Raw genomic sequence first — 22,398 nt, forward strand, 5'->3', positions numbered from 1 at the left:
TTTTCCTTGTAAGCAAAGGCAATGACAATATTAAGCAATTACTGATAATGTCACCCAGCTGCTTTTCTGCTGCCTGGGTGACAGGAATTCTGAACTGCAGAAAAAACAAATTTATTAAAAGATGGAGCATCACCCTCTGCTCGCTGGCGTTGCGTTTGACCAGGCACAGCACAGCAGAAGGCTTCATTTTCAGCAAATGAAAGAAACACTTCCTCAGTAAACTTTACTAGGGGAAGTACCATGGGGCTTATTTAGCTCTGATTAGATCAATGAGACTCTCTAAACACAGCAATTAAAAATACAATTGGTAGCAATGTAGGATGCTTTAAGCATCTGCACGCCTGAGAAGTTCATACAGGAATAAACTTGTTCAAGTACATTCCCTGATTAGTAAATAATCAATATGCAAGGTACTTGGTAGCTTCACATGGAGCAATGATAAGGGCCAAATTTTCCTCAGCTAAGTGTTTCACCAGCCTGCTGCCAAGAACCAATGCATGGGGCTTAATTTATGGGTTATTTACCAGACTGTGTCCATCTTTTCCCTTAATTATCCAGCAAGGACTATATGTCCCAGCATGCAATGTCTGACTGTGAGCCAAGCAGAATTTTGGGCTTGGATCAAGAACTAAATGTTGGCTCCTGCTGTTGCTGGGTATGATGGAGTCACTGGATGCATAATGGGAAGATCTGCAGTGAAGCTTGGGATTTGGGATTGTAGCCTTTGGCTACAAACTTGACCTGGATCTGATGGCCAGGACTAAAATACCAGTACCTTATGAAACTGCTTTCACCACTGAGGACTTGGCAGATACCTCCACTATTTCATTCTTGAAACAGGGGGAGTTTTAGCTGCACTTCTGTGCCAAGGTTTTATTACTTGTCCCAGAAAAGAGAAATCAGGTCACGCTTTGGAGAGGTCATCTCCTCCCACACTTGTGCTGCTCTCTCCTGAGGTTCTCAGGGTAAGAAGATCTGGTCCAAAATGTGCAGAGTCTCAGTTTTATGGCTTGCAGGGGAGGTTAAAGGCTGCCTTCTTGCTTGCTGTGAATCATTGCTACACACGGAGTCAAAGCAAATACCTTTACACATGATAAAGATTCAACCCCAAATTCATGGGGATTATAGTCTCTCTAAACCCTATAAAATGTAACAGAGGTGAATATCCTGCTCATGGGCTTTTAAAGCATTTTATGTTGGGGCTTTTATTTTATTTTACATTAATTTTTATAGGGGGGTTAAAGTAAAACTGTAGCAATAATAGCATTTTCTCTTATATTTTACAACACTTTGCCAATAAAAATTGGCATTTTGGTATGTGCAGAGAGAAAAATACCAGAGGCTGACAAATTAGAAAGAATGTGAGAGGTTTCACAACAAAAACAGGCAGTAGCTTACCAGCTGGGTAAATCTTCATAACATGTAAAAGATAATTTCAAAAATAGTGTTTTGAATCCCAAAGTGCACATGAATCAAGAACAAAATGCTATATTACAAAAATAATACTAATAAAATATATATATTTAAAGGCAGATCTCATCTGAGAGATGAGTTCAGGATGTAGATGTAGGGAGATGTAGGACACACAGATTGTGTCCACATTTGCACACCACCTTCTAATAAAATATTGGACAATTTCTGGATGACAACAATGGGAATGATTATGGTGTAGAAAACATGACCAGTGAAGAAAGGTTAAGTGATGCAGGTTTCTGTGGTCCACAAAAGAAAGAGAAGCCTGAGGGGCTGTGAAACAGATTGTGAAGGAAAGGTGGATTAATTACAAGAGAAGGACAATCTGGTTTACTCTGCAGGAAGAAATGAAGTGGGCTTAGAAAAACCTCTTTAAGGGTAAGACTAGATGAGCACTGAGAGTGGAGTTGGTTACCTGAGAGTCAAATCTCCTCTTTGAAATATTGAGAATAGTTTGTGCCTACTCCTGCAGTGAACAGAGCAAATGTGCCTGTTTTCTGTCCAAGCCCAAGAGCCTTCCAAGCCTAATTTTTAAATACATTTTACTATATACTGAGATAGCTTGGCATATGCTGTTTCCTGAGCAGTTTACAAACAGACAGAGCTTCAGAATATTCTTTTGAAAGGTGTGTAGGTGGGCAGGTATTACAACTTCAGTGTAGAAAAGTGGGGAAGAGAAAAACATAGGTTAAGTAATTTCCCTAAGGCCAAGGAAGAAACAGGCATGTCAGACAAGGTTCAACTACAAGCATTTCTGCATCCAGCAATCCTCAGAAGCCCACACCCACCCTTTCCACCTCAGAGCATCTGCCTTTCAGGGCTCACTTTTCATCTGCCTCTATTTTCATACAGTTGCCTGGCAGCTTCCTTGTTTTTTCCTCCTGAGCACTTTGCTGGTCCCCACATCAATAACTGCACAGTTTGAGTTTGTGGCTGCCTTATGACAGGTGAACACAGCTCCTGTGCAGCCTCCAATCCCTTCTACCAAAGCTCTGCTGAGCTGCCTAAAGCATAGGAGTGACCCAAGATTTTGTCCCAGTGAGCAGAAGTCTGCCACCAATGGCACCACCAAACCTCCAGTAACAAGAGCTGGGTCAGGCTGGAGTTTTCCTTCTTGCCTGGAAGATGGTCAGCTCATGGCAAGAGTGCAGGTACCAGTGCTCATTGATTGCCCAACCCATTCCCTCAAACAAATCCCCAGGAAAAAAACTCCTAGCCAGCTCAGAATGCCACTTTCAGAGGGGAATAAGCAATATTTGGGATTTGATCAGCTTTTGTATGGCATTGGGATAATGTGAGGGCTGGTGCTCTGTGAGCTCTTCACAAAAGAGGTTGCTTTCTCTGAGCACACCACAAACTCACTTAAAGATGAGAGCTCTGTCTGCCAAAGCAACAAATACAACAGTGGTATCACTTCAGATTGACGGCCATTGCTTTTTTTCTTTATTCCCTTCGTTGTTTTTAAATTCACTTAGAAGGCACCCACGGCCTTGAGGGACTAGGAATAATCACATTTAGAATAGTACAGATGTAATTCAATAATTTTCCTCACTGAGATTTGCTCATTCACCAAAATATCCTTCCATTTTCTTCTGCCTTTCTACATAAGGTATGGAATACTCTAACACTATGTTGGGTATTAATTAGTCTCTCATAATCAGCTGGCTGGAGGACCCCGTTATCACCACAGGTTCTTTTAGAGTCAAGCCAGAAAATCTTTATGTCTTGTGTTGGAGGATTGATGCCAAACCATGGCTGACTCCTGTGTGGAATTTCCTCCTGTGTGTGCCACAGCAGCAGCACAAGCCTTCCTGGGCAGCCCCAGCCCCGTGAGCCCCAGCAGTCACAGCTAATTTGTGCATATGCTGCCATTGGATGGGTGCCACGCAATTAAGGAATGCCCTGGAGGCTTTAACATTCCTCATCTCACAGTGAGGGTGGTGGGGGAAGGCAGCAGAAGTTTATGGGGTGTTATCCATGGGAGTGTGTTATTTCAGCAGCATTTGTACAAATCTGTGAGTCTCAGGTTTCTGTGGTTGAAATGGCTCCCAAGGTATTAGAAAGTCTTTTTTCCCAGCCCTGAGACCAAAGAAGAAGTCAGGATTCCTGGGCTCTGCTTTTCAAGGTTGTTTATTTTCTCTTATCTGTTCCATTCTTTCTCTGACCTGCTGAGGTCTGTCTGGCAGGTTGGGTTGTGGCACAGCACCTGCCCTTGGGGTGGTGTTGGCTTTTTATACTAAGAACTACGAGTACTTTATTTACAATAATTTTAAAATACCTATCACCTATATTGGACAGTCTGTCTCTAAACCAATCCATAATTGCCACCATCACAGCAGAAGATGGAGGACAAGAAGAAGGACAGGACATGCCCAGATTCCTCCATCTTGCCTCTTGAACCCCCATTCTAAATCGCCAAAATTCTACTTTTTCACCTGTGACAAATTCACTATCATTCTACTCAAACTCCTGTGACTTGTAACTCCTCACACAAAGTTGGTAATTGTTCCCATGGGCTAAAATCAAAGGCACAGGTGGTTTTGACTCCGTGCCAAGGTCTCTGAGCCCCCTTGCTAGAGTCTTGACTCATCCAGGGCAGTCAGAGGATTGCCCTGGGTTCTAACAGCAAGGATGGTTCAGGGCTGGGCAGTGAGCCAACACAAAGAGGGCTCTGAGGCCTGTGTGGAAAACTCTGAAAGTCCCTGTTTGCTGAAGAAGATGGTGATGAGGCAGCATGGGGAAGTGGTGGTGCTGGACTGGAAAATGCTGATTTCACTTCTGACCTGCTCTGTCTGGCACCTGGAGACCTGGGGTTAATCCACACTCTTCAGGGTGTTTGTAACCCCTACTCCCAGAGAAAGGCTCATCAGCTAGATCCCCCTGAAGCCCTGACAGCAAAAAGGGTGTCCAAGTCTCCATCCCTCCTGAGGAAGAACCGAGACACTGAACAGCAAGGACGCCAGTGTTCTTCAGGGCCTTGGTATCAAACCAAAGGACCTAAAAGTTCCAAAGGACCAGAGCCAAGATCTTGCCATGACAAGGATGGCAAGATCCATCTCCTTTCCACCAGAGAACTGGTGTGCAGGGCCCCTGTGGGTGAGTTTCTTTGGGCTATCACAGAACCCCTGGGGAATCCATCAGCTGAGTGCTCTGAGCTCCTGCTGCAGCCTTGACTTAGACTGAGAGAAATGGTCATGCTTTGACCAAGACATCTTGGAAGCAAGCAGACTGGAAAAGTTTTGATAGGAAAATTTTAAGCCAAATTTCCACGCTGTGCTGCTCTTAGAGACTCAGTGAGTCCCATTACTGTCTGGCAGAAGGATCTTGGCTCCATGGTCCATCCCAAGCTGTGTCCACATGGTCCATCTCTAGGACTACCTAGGAAGGGTAAAAATCTTTGCCTTTGCAAGTCTGGCATGGACAGGACTGTGTCTATCCTCTTTGTCAACATATTATAAGGAGGAAAGTACTTGGTGTCGATTCTCCCTGCCTCACTCATGCATTTAAAAAGCCACACAATATATAAAATAAATGAATTAAAAATACTGCACTTTCAGCTGCACTGATTTTGGGAGAATTACATTCTCTCCCGCCACTAGTGCATTTATCCCCCAGTGCTAAAATGTGTATGCTGAGGCTTCAGCACTGCTGGCTAATTTAGGAGTGCTGCCATCATCATAAAAGGAAGAAAATCGATTCAAAGCAAAACCCCACAAAAAACTATGACCTTATTCAAATTAAAAAAAACCCCAATCCCAGCTTCTAACAGCTGTGGTAGGATGCCAGAGAAGCTGAGAAGCCACACAAGATGCAGAGCATTGATTACTGTGTAATAATGATTTCCTTCAGCCCACAGACCCCACTGTATCCTTCATTCAGAATTCCAGGGCACGTCTCCGAGCATCGTTGGGGCTGGGAAGTAACACACACCAGACCTCACTGGGGGTTGCAGGTTAAGTATTGCACTTAGGTTTTATGGAGCAGAAGAGTAGATAAATTCTGTCAAATTAATGTAAATGCTCAGCAATAATTTTTGCTTCTGAGAGTCTTTAAGTGCTTTTTTTAGGGTTTGGAACTATTTCTGTGTTTTTCATTTTGTGAATTGGCACGAATCTCTCCTTGGTCCTGACATTCAGTTTGGTTTGGTTTTGTTTTGCTTGTTTTTATAATTTATCAGTTATTTGCTGGAAATTAGAGTTTTAAATGATTCCTTGTTCTTGGTCCTTGTTCTGCACTTTCTGGAGCATCGTACAGACAAAGGAGTGGCCACACTCTTGGCTGAATACAAGCTGGCACAGCTCCTTCAAGGAACAGCTCCCTCAAGGGTGGTGGTACAACACAAGTTTGCATCACTGACTCTCTGTCCTGTATTTCATTCCCTTTGGGTTTCATTTTTTGACACTAATTCTTTTACAACACACGTAATAGGCAACGTGGCTGAATTTCATCTCCCTGTTTGTTCTGTGGGTGATATCTCCCAGGGAAGATTAATGATTTAAGCTGATTTAATGGTGTGCATACTTTCCACAGGGAAAAAAAAAGAAAGAAGAAAATAAAAAAAAAAGAAAAGAAAAGAAGAAGAAGAAGCCCCTTCTCTTTTTCTGCCCAGATTGAAAAATGTTATCTTCTCTTGAGTTTTTGGGGCTTTTTTCCTCCTCTGATAGTTGTTGTTTTCCAGTCTTTGATAGCATCCTAAGCAGTTTTACCATCTTTCTGTACATCTTGGATGTTCCCATATTAATGTGAGTCATTCTCACCAAAAAGTCTAGGACTGGGCAGAGTGCTTGAGAAACTAGAATTTATCTCTACTGAGTTTCAGGAGTTTTGTCAGGAAAGACTTTGACCCTACACTATTGTAGTCCCATTAACCTGCTTGTTCTGCCACCTTTCCCTTTTTTCTTGCTCTATCCAGCAGAAAAGCCAGCTCGCTTGGCAAAAGAGGTTTGTTATGTCTGTGGGAGAGGTTTGAAATATGTGGCTGATGTTTGCCCTTGCCCTTGCTGAGACACAAGAACACTGTTACCACCCATTTAAAATGATCAAAAAATCCTCAAACCCAGACACATGTGACAAAATTGTGGTCTAAGCCAAAAATAGAAGAGAAGTACTTAGAACTTGTAAAGAGCTGGTTGGAGGTTAAAGAAATGCCAAAAAAGAATTTTTTTTTGAATTTTTTCTTCTCAATCTACCTGACAGTCTACTTTAAGAATAATGTGGCGTTTACTAACTAGAAAATTTTCACTCAATAAGAATGCAAAGATCACTAGTAAATGCACAAGAGTGATTTGAAATAAGGGAACTAGGGTAACTACTGGCATATGCAGACACATATTTCTGAAAATGAGTTGCAAAACATTGTAAAAGTCACACCCATTTCATAAAGCTTTCTTTACTGCCCTGTCAAATGGGGGAAAGAAATCAGATTCAGCTTTCATGTGGACAAAGACATTTATTCCAGGCAAAGATGGCTTACAGAGAGATGCAAATGGGAGGACACAAATTCCCTCCCCACCCTCAGCCATGGTTTTCCTCAGTGCTGTGTTTTGGTTTGTGCATTCAAAGCTGCCCAGCATTTCCATACAGTCAGTTCAGCCCTGCTCACACCTACTCCCACAGCTGTCTGTTTTGTCAGCCTGGCTTGCTCCAAAAAGGTGCAAGGAGAAATGATTAACTGCAGTCAATTTATGTGGAATTCTCAGAGGGAATGAATAACATTAGCTGAAGGAAAAAATATCCAGGTGACAGCAGTCATGTGCTTGCTGATATTATACACTGCATTGGGTGGATATCAGGGTGAAAAGTTAGAGAAGGCCAGGCATGAGGGGATGCTTCATGATGCAGTTTTTAATTCCATGATCAGATGCTCCCTTCACCCTAACCTCTGCACCCATATTTTCCTTCTTCCTTGTGTGGGGTGGAGCTGCCTTAAGGATGAATCAGGGGAGGTGTCTGCTCTCTAAAGGGCTCCTTGGCATTTGTGGCAGACAGAAGGGGCTCCAGGAATGAAGCAGGGGAGTGCTGCAGAAGGTGGAGAAGTCTTTGAGTGAAGATACATGGTGATGAGTGACTCATATATCCCAAACTTTTACTAATGATCCCTGACATCTAAGCTTTATTCTTGGGTTTCTGAGAGACACTCCTAGCACATGACTTGAAGAAAGCCTGGGCTCTACCAGAGGGACACAATGAACACAGAAAGTGCTGTATGATGTTGAGGATACAGAGAAGTCAGAAATGGCCCCAAACTGAAAGAGACCTTAAATGATTCCTTCATGGCTCAATTCTACATCAGTTAAACAGAGACAAACCAGAGTATGATTACAGGTTTGATGAATTTTGATACTGCTGTAATTAATGTCTCAGAAAAATAATGCAAAAAAAGAGAAAAATTCTGTTTTCAGGACAGTGTTCAGTAGATAAGACCTAGGATTATTTGGTAGGAAATGAGGAAAATAAAAAATAAGGAAAAGCTCATTTTCTGAGCACTGTCCATCTTATGCAGGAGACAAGAAGAAAACCATGAAAAAAACATTTGTGTGACTGCATTGTTAGATGGGATAGGGCTGCAGGGATGTCCTTTGCTCCTGTATTTCCCAGATTTTCATCTTTATGCTATTCCCTCTTTAAAAAGCAGCTCTTCAGGTGTCATTTTACCACCCACATCCAGCTGGGACAGGGGGTTAGGGCTGAAGGGGGTTTCCATGCCGTGGGCACAAGTGCTCCGCCTCATCTCTGCCCCCTACCCCTGCCTCCAGATCTTACCTGTTCAGTCCTGGTTGCCTCTTCTCAAACTCCTTTCTCCAGCCCTAATCCTCTGTCCACATCCTCCCCTCCTCCTAGACAGTTTATTCCAGCTAGGATTCCCCTCCACTTGAGCCTTTTTTCCATGCTGCTGCAGGAGTCAGCCAGGATCCCAGGGATGCAGCCCAGCCTTCCTGTCCCACACACTGGGAGTCTCCAGTTTTACAGAGACAAGAACAGATCCTGGCTTAAAGCTCAGAGGAGCAGGTTCCAGCCTAAGTATTTCTCAGCCATCCCTACCAGGGTGCCATCAGTATCAGCAGAAAGTGACACCCAAATTCCAGTGAGGGTCTGAGCCTTGAGGCCCTGGTGCCATGGAGAGGAATCTGATGTTATGAAGGCACATTTAATCTCTCCTCTCACTTGATCTCTCTCTAAAGACCACAATACATTAGGGGAGGGGTTGTGCCAGCCCTCATGAGGCTAAATATTGCCTTATTTGTGCCATATAATTCTTTGGCCTGATCATGGAATATTTGCTGAAAAGATTAGTCTTATAAGTAATTAGTCTTTCTGGAAAATAATATCAGTGGTACCAGATAATACTCTAACTCCCTCTATCCAAAACAATTTAATCTCTTCTAAATGAAATCCATTTTTCTAAAGAAAAATTACTTCCACAGTATTATTAGGAACCTGGCCATGGAGAGATCCAACTTTAGATGAAGCAGCAATAATTTCACCTAACTTTGTATTTCAGCTCCTAAGCTACTAGAATTAATTGAGCATGTAATTAAGGAAGGGTTTTCTTACCAATATGCTCATGCCTATAATTAAAATCTCACACAAATGTGTGTGTGCAAGAATAGGGCAGGGCAGAGAAGAGACCAAAGTGTCTGACAGGTTTACATCAAAGGACCTGAGCTCCTGCAGCTCTGAGCCAGAGGGAGGGGAGGAAGGGAAGACAGGACTGGCTGATAACTGACTTGATATATTGGTTTTGGCCACCTGTCTTCAAAGCCCCAAGTGGTTTGAGTGCTGTCTACCCAGGAGATGTCTTCTACCTTTAATGTTCCTTCAGCACAGCCAAGCTTTGCAAGTGTTTGTGCCACCAAGAGCAGAAGAGTGATGGTATCTGCCTGTTTTCAGAGGGAATGGATGGGTTTGGGTTTGGCTGCTGCTTTGGGCTGTGCCTCATCGGTGCTGTGGCCCAGGGGACCCCGTGTCATGTCCTGAGAGCCACCACCTTCCTCTGGTGTTTGTTACATGGGAGAGCCATGAACAAGAATTTGCAGGGGAAAAAAAAAAAGGGGTGGTGTATTTTTACTGCTGATATTTATACTGCATTTACCACTAAATCAGCCTTAAATAGCTGCTCAGCCTGTTGTGTGGGACCCAAGTCAAGGGCTGTGCCTCAGGACAGCTGCATTTGGGGAGATTTTCCTGTTCTGAACATGAGGAGATGTTGGGTGCTGGGAAGCTGCAACAGCACTGCCACAACAGCTGAGCTCCTGCACAAAAAGAACAAGGGCTTTCCCTAAAAAACTCCAAACAAATCACCAAAATGGAGACTTGGAGCTTGAAGAGAAGAAGGGATTGAGTCCCTTAGCTGGTCTGCCATGTGTTGTGATTGATTGAAGGAGTGGAAAATCTCTCCCTCATAGGATAACCAAGCCAAGGACCAAGACACCAAGGAAAAACAGGTGTGGATGAATGTTGCATGAAAGAAGCCACCCTGAAGAGGGAAACTGCTCTCTCATTTGTTTGATATCTGCTGTGATCAGGGAATCAGGACTTTGTATGTTTCTTGATATTGTAATATGTTTATAAATCACATCAAAAAGACAACTGCATCTGTCCTCTGCTTTCCTCTGAACTGGAGCAACCCGAAGGGTTTGGGATTTTTGTCGTGCTGGTTGAATGCCAGACAGGGTCAGGGTTTTGGTCTCACAGATTTGGTGGGGCTTATACTGCAATGTAGTAAAGGAGGCATGCAGGGGAAGCTAAGGTACACTGGGTGTGTGCTCTCAGGAAGAAAGTCCACATGTCCAGCTGCACACATATTTTACATTTATTTAAATCCAGTAAAATACTCTAAGAAATAGCTGACCATGACTGAAGTCCATGCTGGGCTGCTTAGAGATATGCTGGTATGCACTGCTTATGCATCAGACATTTTTTATATGAAATGTGCATCATGCAAGTGCTCTATTTCCTTCCATGTAGTCCCAAACACTAAACACACACACTCCCTGCCATCACTGCCTTCAGAACAACCTAATACACCAGGCAGAGGTGCAGGAGAGCTGTTTTCCTCCATAGATAACTACCAGGATGGCATTTTGGGGCAACCATCATTTTTTGCTTCATAATCATCTCACTAATATCTTTCTCATTTTTTCAGCTTTCCCATATTTGCAGCAGTTAAGACTTTGTGACCTTCCCCAGGGAATGCAACCTGTGATTCACAGCTAAAGAGTGGGTGTCTCTGTCTGAGCTCTGCTTTTGAAAAGGGTGGCAAATTGCCTCGACAATAGCTGCCATTAAGTAAAATAATGAAATGACTTGGAAAATGAGTGTTCACCAGGGTATTTTCTCTGCACTTCCTAAAAATGCCCGTGACCCACACACTGAGCTAGCAAGCTTTATGCTCTTAGTGCCACCAACATCAGGTTTATTCCTTCCAGTCTATGCCTTGCCATACTGCATTTTAAACATTATTATTATTATTATTATTATTATTATTATTATTATTATTATTATTATTATTATTATTATTATTATTATTATTATTATTATTATTATTATTTTGTTGTTGTTGTTGTAGTTGCTGTTGTTGTTGATATGATTGTTATTATTAATTTCATTTTGGCACCTCTGGGTCTTTGCATAGCACCCCAGTGTGCTTTTCTGTGAGGTCCCATGGAAGCCAAGGGAAGGTCTTTTGGCCCTTACAGGCAACCTCAGCCACATGAAGGTTTAGGGAATGTCAGACCTTGTGGGCACCTCTGCTACAGCCTGGTTTTGCCCAGGCTGAGCAAGACATGGACAATTGAGGCCAGGGTGGCTTCAGCTGGGTCATGATGTCTGGGCACTGGGAGGGGAGCAGGGCACGTGGGGGCAGTTCCTATTTCCATCCCCTGAAAGGATCCAGTGGTATTTGACACACAGTGTGAGAGCTTTGGTCACCAGGGCACACTGTGATCATTCCAGGCTCCCACACAACTTGTGGGAGCCAAGTTAGGCTTGACACAACTTGATTACTTCTGATCAAGTGTGCCAAGCTTAACTGCACCTCCCAGTGATGTGGTCCTGATGCTGAGCTGGTGGTGGCAGAGAGGGGATCAAGCTGTCTGTGAAAGACAAAGCAGTCCCAGCATTGTGATTATCCTGGTTCATCTCAGGGCTGTCTGGTAGTCATGGGAGAGCTCAGCAAGAGCTGAACCCACTCAGCCTGGAGTGCAGCCAAGGGTAGATCCTAGGATAGTGTAGCCTGGACTCAGTTGTGCTCCTGAGGATGCTGAGAATGAGCAGAACCCCTCAGGCTTTGGATCCTGGATGAAATACCAGAATCTGAACTGCAGTCCTTCCTCCTTAAAAGCTGAGGCAAAATGCTCCTATTTCCTCCTAACCTTTAGTAGGGAGCATTTGGGGACAGGGATTGTGCTCTCATGATCCAGCACCAAGCATCCAAGTCCCTGTGCTGGATTTTGAGCTCCTGGTGCTCTGCAATGCAATTCCTGTTAGCAGTGCCGTGTCCAGCTCATGCCCAGGGTACACAGAGTTTCCTCTCCCTGGAGAGTGAATAACCCACCCCTGGTGTGACTGGGCACGAGTGCAGGGCCCAGTCAGGCATGGAGCTCCCTGCTCTGCTGCAAAGCACAGCCGGGGAGGAAAAATAACCTTTCAGTTTTATGTTCAGTGATATATCGCCTTTAAATCTGAATGGGTTTAGCAAATGTTACAGAACAGAAACTGCTCTGCTTTTCCAGAGGCATAATGTTATGGCAGAGTTGTTCCAAAGCCAAACTCTGCTCTGAGTTATGCCTCTACATCCTTTCTCCCAGGTATTTATTAAATTATGATTAACAGTAGCCGACACGGGGCTTCATTATTTCCTGAATTGCCTTTCTTTTTAGCTATCTACAAGCTCAGAGAATTACATATGGCCTCATTAACCTCTGTGTCAAACTGATAACAAGGCAGGGAAAGAGGCACCCCTTCAGCTGCTCCACAGCCTGGGCAGGGGCCCTGTGGAAGGGCTGCTGAGGGAACACCAGCACTCCCCAGCTTGTGCTTTGAGGTCCCTGTGTCTGTGGGAACCTGAAATATTGTGTTTGTGTTTGTGTGCTCACTGCCCGTGTGAGGTCACTGCACCGGGGAGATCAGAAGCCCCAAAATAAATAAATAAAAATAGAAATAAATGGAAATCTCACTCTGTAAGTGTCATTAGCACCAGTGTGTCTCTATCAGGGTGGGATACTCAAAATGAGAGTGAAAACCACAGTTGTATCAAAGCAGGGATCTTAGACTCCATAGGAGCAACGTGAAGGCTTTTGGACGGATGGGGGCAACTTTTGTGGTTTGGTATTCTTAAAAACACCAGGACTGGTTTCACAACATCCACAAAGGAATTATTCTGCCTCTTGGCTTCTACAAGAGTGCTGTAAAGTGATTTTAATATTCATAGCTGTCCAGACAGTGCAGGATTCTAACCTAAACTTCTGCAGGATAGCTTGAGAGATTAAAGTTTCGAATCTGTTCAAATGTTTTGCTGCATGCAGCTGCACAAAAAAAATCTGCTTATATAAACTTCTTTTCAGTGCCATCCAAGACGGGTGAAAAACTACAGCAATCCACAGGTGTAACCCAGACTCCAGACTTCACTTTCCCAGGGGTAATTTCCCCTCCTGACTTCCTCCCCAACAATCTCAAAGGCCAGCTGTCACAGCCTTTGCTATTTAGGATTCTCAGGGTATAGTGTACTTTCCAAAGTTTCTCTGCTTTGAGCCACTGTGAACTTCTCAAAGTAAGGCACAAGGACAACTTAACCATTCTTTGTGAGAGATCCAGTGGTCAAAAACTAAGTGGCTTTGAAAGCAGAGCCAACAGGGCTTAACAAACCAACAGCAACACCATGGGAGTTTGCTAATCCCCAAAATCTACAACAAACAGATAAAGTTAATAAGATTCAATAAACGAGAACAGCCCCATTAATGCTTAAAGAGCACTATCTAAATACTACACACTTTATTTACTGAGTTCCCTTGCTGAATTTGCTGTACACAGGAACACTCAAAATTCATTATCTTTGGATGCAAAGCTCAGTAAATTCGACAGTAATTAATCTCCATTTACCCTCCGCGTGTGTTTCTGAACAGACGAAAAGTTCATTGAAAAAGTTCTTTCAGCCTCTCTGAAAGAGAAGCAGTGCTTTGATAAACAAAAAAGCACCAAACACAGGCTTCTGAAAGGAAAATAGAGCAGTAGCCAGTTCTGCGTGGTTCGAGCCAGGTGCTCATTGCAAATTCAGTAGCATGCACTGGCAAGTGTCAGCAGCAGAGAAACTAAAATTACTGAAATTCTTATGCCAGGGTAATTTGCTGAAGGCGATGCACTGAGGGTTAAGGCAAATTGTGTATGTGTTGAGGATTATAAAACAAATTAAAATGGAGGCTAACAAAAGGACTGCAATATTTATGCATTTCTTCATTCTTTTCATTTTGTGGTACTCAATCAACTTCACAGTCTCTTAAGGTGGCATGGGGACATTGCTATTGTGTACATTCATTTGCTCTGAAAACGGGGGCTCAGTCATCCTAGGCTACAGAATTTAACTGTCTCTGATAATATTTATAAGTACCTCTATTAACCTTACAAATATTTACAAGATCCCCATTACTTCTAATCAAGTGAAATTTAATCATCGACACAAAAAAAATGCAGTAACTTTGCTGTTCAATGCATTCTACTTATCTGCTTCAATTTTGATATGCCAGCCCGTTTTACCATGTATCCCTTCCCTTTCCCTAGAATTCCTGCACCTGTGCACCCTGGTTATACAAAAGCAGAAATGTTTTAACCACCCACGGCTTGCTGCAGTGGAGTCCATTACAGGGTGTAATGTGCTTAGGGTTTAATCCCCAATTTACCAAATATTTTAATGAGTTTCCAAAGTACCCACTGTATGATCACCCAGCCCAGCCCAGCAACCAAATGGTTATTGCCTTGTGGAATAAGAAACAGGTCCTCTATGAAGTAGGCTCTTGGTTGTACATTCCCAGCCCTCTGCTGGCAAGCCCTGCCCTGGAGCTGGTTGGAGAGGTGAGGACATGGTGTCCATGTCTCTGTCCAGTGTCTCAGCTCCAGCCCTCCTGCACAATAAACTGAACTTTAGCCAAGATGTGCCCACCTGTCCCTCTGTCAGTGGAGTCACAACCTCTGCGAACAACAGGGACCAAAGAGCTGACAGCATTCTTATTTTCAAGTGCCACCGCGAGATTCACCCAAGCCCACCTGCAGGGATTTAGACTTCATTTTGATTCCAGGGACCCTCTCATTTGGCTATCAGAGGCAGATGTAGGCTGTCCTCACCTGCAGGTGACAGACTGTGAGAAGTGCCTGCAGAGTCAGCTCCTGCTCCTACTTACCCATGGAAACAAAGAAAATTCTTTGGTTTTGTTTTTCTGTCTAAATTTGAGCAGGCTAAACGGAGCTGCTTGGGACTCTAAGGATAAAATGGAGTCTTTATTTGCATTTCACTGTGGCAGGGAGATGTTTTCACACAGGTTCAACTCTTGGAGCTCCCAGATGCTCCAGGCTCTTTCCAGGCAGCTCTGCCAGAAATGACCAGAGGCCCACTGTCCTTCATGTCACTGAACAAACCAAAGGACAAAAAAACTTCTAACTAGCCCCCAACAGTTTCAGCCTTGGTGTAAAACAAGTGACAACAGATGGGATCAGACAGACGGGGGAACAGAGGAAGAAAACGAGGCAGAATCAGGGAGTGGAACAGGCAGGGGTCTCAGCACGTTGACATCCTCACTGTTGTCAAGTTTTTTTGTGTAGTCATCACATATTAACATTGTATTTGGGGATTTAATAGATTCTACACTTGATTTTCTGGCAGGGAGCAGGGAGCCACTGCCAGCCATGAAGCATCTTGGAAATGAGATAAGTTTTCAAATCTATTCAAGTGATTGAATAGATTGTTGTTCCTCTGAAAGGTAAAGATGTAAGGGCCAAATCCTGACCTTTATTTCACAGAGTCTATTTGAATATCTCCATCAGCTGCCATGGAGCTACTCTGGATTAACAGCAACGTAACACCAACGTCAGGATCTGGATCTTCCAGAGAATCCCACTGATCTTACATCACTGCAATAGCTGATTTAAAACCACATTTCTTTGGCTTGAGAAGCTTTTCCCACACACAAAGGAGGTCAGAATCTCTCCCTTTCTCTAATATTAAGGCAGATTGTGATCCAAAGGATCACGTCTATACTCCCAACCATACTCTTCTAAGGGATCAATAAATTACTTTACAGTGGCAATTTAGATTACACTTTATGGACGGTGTTAGTGGGATTTACACTCCAGCTACAAAGCAGATCAGATGAACAAACAGAATACCCAGTCCTGGACCACTTCCCTTACTCTGTCATTTTTATGGCTTCACACATGCTGCAGGTGCTGGTACTACACACGCCTGGCTGTAATCCACATATCAGCCTGAGAGCTCACCAGTCCTGGGAGAGACTGCCTTCAGCAGTCCTTTCAAGCCTGCTTAGAGGAGCAGAATGGAAACATCAGCTAAAGCCATGAAAGTTATATTTTCTAATAATGGAAATGAGATGGAAATGTTGGGCAGCTGCTAGAGGTTTCCTCTATTATCTGATTTTTAAAAAATAGTACTGGGAAATGCCTTGGAAAGCCTAACATTAATGTATGTATTCCTCAGTAATGAGAGATATGAATGGCTGGGTCTATAATCCCTTATAAATCTTTCATTCTAAAAACTGCCCATAGCATTGTTCTTGGTAATGGAGAGCTATATGAAGTTGGCAGGTTCTTTTTTAAATTATCAACTTACTGCTCAAGACAAAAAAACCTGAATTAAAGTGGAAAAAAAATTACTCCCCTGGAGAATTGCAGTGCAGACATTTGCTGGCAAATTATTTTTATTTAAATCACTTTTCTTGGTTTTAATATTGAAAAGACTTTAAATCATTGAAGAGCCTTTAATTTAGGCTAGTGAATGGCAGAGATGTAATTGAGGAGACCAGACTAGCTGATCTGCTTCTGCACAGGGGCTGGACCAGACAATTTCTCAGAATTTTTTTAAGTCTGGCATTTATAGAAAGCAACTCTTGTCTGACTGCCCCTTCAAAACTGTTTGCATCTAAGCCATACAAAGACACCCTGTTGCCAGCAAGAATTGCCACTGAATTCCAATTCTTCCAGTCTTGAGATACAATACAACAGAGTTGGATTGAATGTGGTGATGGACTGAAATCAGAAGGATTTACCCAAAGCAGTTACCACATGGGACAGAGGCAGTGACTAAATAAAATGCAATCAGGATTCAATCTGTCCCCCAGGACCACAAAGACATAATGGCATGGGGAGAAATTTTACAAACTAAACCATCACTGTTTTTCTTCTGTCTTTTCCCTGTTGGAAATCAAGTTTCTCTAATACTGAGGATTACTGTCACACCTTTAAAGAGAGTTGAGAGTGTGAGAAGGCAGCAGACAAGTGCAGCGATTCCTTAGCTCTGCACACTCACTCTCCGTTACAGCTTTCTGGTCTGGGTCCACAACAAGAGGTCTGGCACCCCGGCAGGGTGTTTGGGCACAAGATCACCCACTCTGCCTCCCCGTGCCCCCCTTGCCCAGCCAGGGGCTGGGGTAGCCCGGTGTCCCCATCCGTCCCTGTGCCGCAGGTCCGCTTCCCCCGGCTGGCTCCCCGGGGAGCCCGCACAGACACACAGACACAATGAGAGTCTCCAACTGGAAATTCAAACAAAAATATGGCTGTCTACTCCAAAAGGCAAACTCATTTACAAAGGTCATCTCTGTCGAGGAAGAGTGATGCCTTACTCCCCTCTTGGAGGCAACTGCTGTCACTTCTCTGCCGAGTTACATTCACCAGCATAGTTTTGAAAAATAAGAAAGAAAAAAAAGAGGAAAGAAAAGAGACAAAAGCCCGGCAAGCCCCCTATTCACAGAGCTCGCCCCGCAATTCCCCTTCCCCTCGTCGGGTAAATTGAGCTTCAAAAGACATGAACATCTTCCCCTACCTTCGTTCTCATCGGAGACAGAAGCCCTTCCATGTTGGTCCGATCCTCATGCCAATCCTGGTCGCCCAACTTAGTATCTCGTGCCCGTCTCAAGCATCCCACACGAACAAGAGCATGTCAGGGACCGGCAGCGACACCCTTCAGGGGAGCCCAGCCAGCTGCCAGCCTGCCAACTCGCGATCCTCAGCCGCGTGGAGGGAGCCCCGCTCCTGGAGAGACCTTCCTCCCTGTCCCTCCTCCTCTCTGGCTCTCTGTGCATAATCTGCCCGCAGCTATGTTTGTACCATCGCGGCTGACAAACGATCCCTGCCTTACGTAATGCATCCAGCCCAGGACGGGCGATCCCAGCCCAGCCGCGGGGACCCTTCCCGCAGGGATGGAGGGTGCGGGACCCTTCCCGCAGGGATGGAGGGTGCGGGACCCTTCCCGCAGGGATGGAGGGTGCGGGACCCTGCCCTGCCTATTGTGCCGCCGACGCGGGGCTGATGCTGCTCCGCTCTCCCTGCGAGCGAGGGAAGCACCGAGAAAAACTTCGTCACCGTGGCAGATCGTGGATTCCCCGGTACTGACTTAAAAGGGTGTAATCCTCATCGCAAGCCTCAGCCCAGGAGGTTTTCCCTGCTCGGGAAACGCCAACAGTTGGAGCATTTTCTGCTGGGCGCGTTTGCTGCTAGCGAGTGACCAAACCCACGCTGAAAGGGAGTTCCTGTCAATTGTCAGCCGGGAATTCAGGGAGAGAAAGAAAGAAAAGCGTACTAAACAAAAGGAATGTACTCTTGCAAAGTTGGTCAGCAAAAGATACTCCCTGAATGCATTTCTATTAGCATTTTAATTCAGATCAGAGCATGCCTTTGTGGAAAATTCCCTCATTGCTCCTGCTTTATGCATTTTGTTTTCCATCGTGAAGTGATGCTAGGACTGAAGCTCTTTCACAGAAAAATCCAACTAAAAAACAAGCTTCACACCTACAAACACAGAAGTGTTCAGTCCACAGGACCAGACCAGTCCAAAGTAAAACCCTTTTGAAATGCCATCAAATGAGCAAGCACAGCTGCCCATCACTGCTCCGAAGGTCAGCTCCCCCGGGGGCCACCCCACTTCCTAACACAAACACAAAAAGGATTCCCTTCCTCATCCCAGGGGGTAACCTTCCACATACCAGTACCCAATTGCTGTCCAAAAGCAAAATTAAAAACCCTGTTACACCACCAGAACTCGATTTTCAGTGTTAGAAAAATCACTGTCAGGCTGGCTGGAGCATATTACAGGTGGAAATTTCTAATGCCCTTTAATACCAACTCTTGCAACATGCTACAAGCTACATGCTCAGGGACTGTTGCTGTCTGATTCATGCACTAAGCTGGATCTGGTTAACTCCTGAAAATACCACATCTTCTCTGGATGATGATGGGGATTCACCTCAATTAGCTTCCACCATCTAAAACTCTGCTTTCTGGACCAAGCCAGCCACTGAGGCTCCTGCAAAACCAAAAAGAGAGACCAGCTCTTTCTCAAAGATATTGGCTGCTCACACCAGGGACCATCTCTGACCCCATCTAGCCTTCATGCTCAGCCCAGGCTCCTGGAGGCTACTCTAAGAAGGAGAATGTGCAATGGAAAATGTCCATGGTTGCTTCATGGTTGGTTCATGGTTGGTTCATGGTATCCCAGGGTGCAAAGCCTGGCATGAACCCAGAGACAGACAAAACTCCTGCCCTTCAAGCCCCAGCAGAAGTGCTCCCAGACAGTGACATACATGAAGGTGTTCAACTCCACACATTCCTTTTCTTCTCTATCTCTTCCAGACCTTTAGACCATGTAGATATTGCAGTTTAAGGCCATTTTTCTTATTATTCTTTATGGGGTAAAAACAGGGAGGGGAGGAGCCCCCTACAGTGATTAATATTAATTTCAAACAGAATGAACTGTTCTCAGCCAAAGTCAGGTTCTTATCAAACCTGAAGAAATCTGATCATATCATACTGAAGGCAGAGTTAAGTTTTCCAGAGCTAAAGAGACTGTAGAATGCTGGCAGGCTCATCCTTTGCTGGCTGTATATAAATGTGTTTTGCTATTGGTATTTCCAAGGCTTTAATAAGACTTTGAATAAACGGCAGCAGGAATTCCAGGCTCCAGTAAGACAAGGCTGTTGTGATATTTCTGCTGTACAGCATCGTGCCAGGCTCTGATGAAAGGTTTACAAGTCTGTCTGCCTCTGTGAAGCATCCAAATTGTCAGGTGAATTTGACTGTCCATAGCCTCAAGAGGAACATAAAGGGAGAGGAGCTTTTGGGTATTTTGGAGATGTCAGGTCAGGTGGTCAAGGTTTAATGCAATATGGTAATATGGATGATGCACCCATGGCAGTGTAAGAACACTCAATTCTCTCAGCTCTGCTTTGAACTAGGCTACACCACAGTGCCTCATGAGCTTCCCTATGTTATCTCTGTTTACAGGCAAAAAAAAAAAAAAAAAAAAAAAAAAAAAGGGCACTTCTCCTAAAGTCCAAAAGAATAATTCAGTCTGGGACCAGAAAAGCAAGCTGGGGCCTTTCTGGTTCAGCAGCACTCAAAGCCTCTCTGATCTGAATGGATTGGGAATTGTGCTGATAGTGCATGAGTCAGAGCAGAGCCCAGCCCAGCAGGACGAGCAGGAATGGGAAAGAGTATGGTGCTGTTGGAGCAGCACCAGTGGCTGTGAGCCAGCAGTGAGTCTCCCTATCCAGGGAGTGCAGGCTGTGACCCCCAGCTGCATCCCAAAGATACTCTGGGTCCCTGGACAACTTATCAGCTCCTGCTTGGCACTAGCATGAGCCACAGCTGAAATGGTGTGTGTGACAGCAAGGTCTGTTCACATCCACCCTCACCAGTACGGCCAGGGGACCGCAGTTGTTCTGCCTGTGTGTAGTTTTGTCTTGGCTCCTCAGAGAGCCTGGAAATCTGCTGTAAGAGCTGGAGCATCAGTGGGTGGATGGGTATTGTGAATCACATCATCCTCCTCTCAAACTCCAGGCACCTAGGGGGACTAGAGCTGTACCAGCCTCTTGGCAGATGCTCTGCTTTAGCCTGTGCAGCCACCAGCCTGCCCTCCTTGTGCTACAGGAGCAGGATGAACACTTGGTGTGCTCCAGACTGCTTGCAACCCCTCCTTCACGTTCAGAGCAGCAATTTTACAACTAAAACTGTAGGAGCGAGCCAAGGAAGTTCATCTAAAATTATGGGAGCCAAGGAAGTTTATCTTCACTTTAAAATGAGAGCTTTGGTTGCTCTAGGTGGGGGAGCAGTGCCCCAGCAGCATGTGCCATGGTCTGACACCTCGTTCCTCTGCTGGGCTGCGACTCACAGCAACGTTCAAATTGCTGCAGACTCGTTCTACAGCCTCTGCTCCTGCCATTTCAGATCAAAGGCACTGCACAGGCAAAAGGAGCATGTGAACACTTGCATCCTCATTCTATTTCTGGAGAGGGGAGCAGGATTTGACTCAGATCCTGGGCAGCTACACCCAGCCTATCTCAGGCTCTCCATCTGTAGAAGAAGGGACCAACTTGTCTGGTTTGCACAGGTGTTGCAGAGGTTCGTCCTGTCATGGATTCAAACCCCCATATCCTAGAAGATGGGAATATAATCACCCTTAACTAGTCATGGGAGTGAGAAACCTTGCCATCCCCTCTCATATTGTCATAATTTAAATGTCTGCTGGACTCTAGACGGCAGACCACGGCAGATGTCTGTATGGAATCTGGTATGTCCTACCTGGCTTCAGCCTTGGAGCTCCATCTCTTTCTAGGCTCTGCTGACTGCCTTGACAAACCTCCATGGACCAGAAAGAGAGAGGAGATTCTCCTGATATTTAGCCAGGTATATGTAAATGGCTGATTTTGGCTGCCTGTATCCAGAGCTTAATCTTGTCCCATGCACCCAGTACTAGGAAAAATAGCCCCAAAAATCCTTATGTTCACTGAGGGTCCTTGAAACAGCTGAACCCTGTGGTACGTATTTGAGCCCTCAGTTTTCTTCTTGTTCACCCTTTGTGGGTGCATCCAGGCTGGGATAAAATTCTCCTAACCTTCGGGGTGGGGCTGCCAGCCCAGAGCCAAGTTGTGCTGCCTGTACCAGCCCTGAAAAACAGAGAGGATTTAGATTTGGACCCAGGCTCGGCTGCTGTGTGATGTAAAGAGCTGCCATCTCCTCCTGCCTCCTGCCCCCATTCCTGCCGTGACAGGGACAATGGATGCGTGGCAGCTCAGCCTGCCCTGCCCGTGTGCCCCCGGCCGACCTCGGCACTGGTCATTTCATTCATCCAACAAAAGGTAGCATCGCGGTGTTGCCATGGGAACGCCCCGCCAGCTGAGTGGCTACAGCATCCTACAGGGGAGGGGAAAATATCCCAGCCACACACCAGGGCTGAGCTGAAACGTATCTTATATTTAGAACAGGCGGTGCGGGGAATACTAATGAATATTTAACACTCGGAGTGCCTTTCATGCTTGGGTTTTTTTATTTTTGTTGCATACTTCCATAAGCACAACATTTGCTTCCAAATGGTTTGAATATTATTGCTACTGTGCTTCTCTCATCACTGCTTCTCCAGGTTTCCTTTGCTTCTCATGAAAGCAAACTTTTCATGGGTTACCTAAAAAAGGGAAAGATTTGCTCATGCTCTGTGAGAACCTGTTCCCTTTAAGGCTTTCTTTTTCACCCCTCAATAAAAATACCTGCTTTCAACAAATTCATTCCCTGTGCTGCAGAAAATAAATTAATTATTCAATCAATCAAACTTTCATTCATTCATTCATTCATTCAGGAAAAATACCCATTCCTGAAAATGTCCTGAAATTCCTTTCTTTTGTCCTTTTCCCCTAAATGGTCAGCAGTGAAAAAAAA

At 44.7% G+C, this 22,398-nt stretch overlaps 1 protein-coding gene across 1 annotated transcript in view; it reads right to left on the minus strand.

Moving 5' to 3' along the window:
- Positions 1 to 17,852, minus strand: part of FRMD4A (FERM domain containing 4A) — a 274,615-nt gene extending 256,763 nt beyond the window's left edge. The window contains exon 1 of the mRNA XM_050985247.1: positions 17,516 to 17,852. Coding sequence (XP_050841204.1) covers positions 17,516 to 17,548 — 33 coding nt within the window. The 5' untranslated portion in view covers positions 17,549 to 17,852. The remainder of the gene's footprint in view (positions 1 to 17,515) is intronic.
- Between the last annotated feature and the right edge of the window lie 4,546 nt (positions 17,853 to 22,398).

This window comes from Serinus canaria, chromosome 1A (genome assembly GCF_022539315.1).
Source record: "Serinus canaria isolate serCan28SL12 chromosome 1A, serCan2020, whole genome shotgun sequence".
Lineage (NCBI taxonomy): Eukaryota > Metazoa > Chordata > Aves > Passeriformes > Fringillidae > Serinus > Serinus canaria.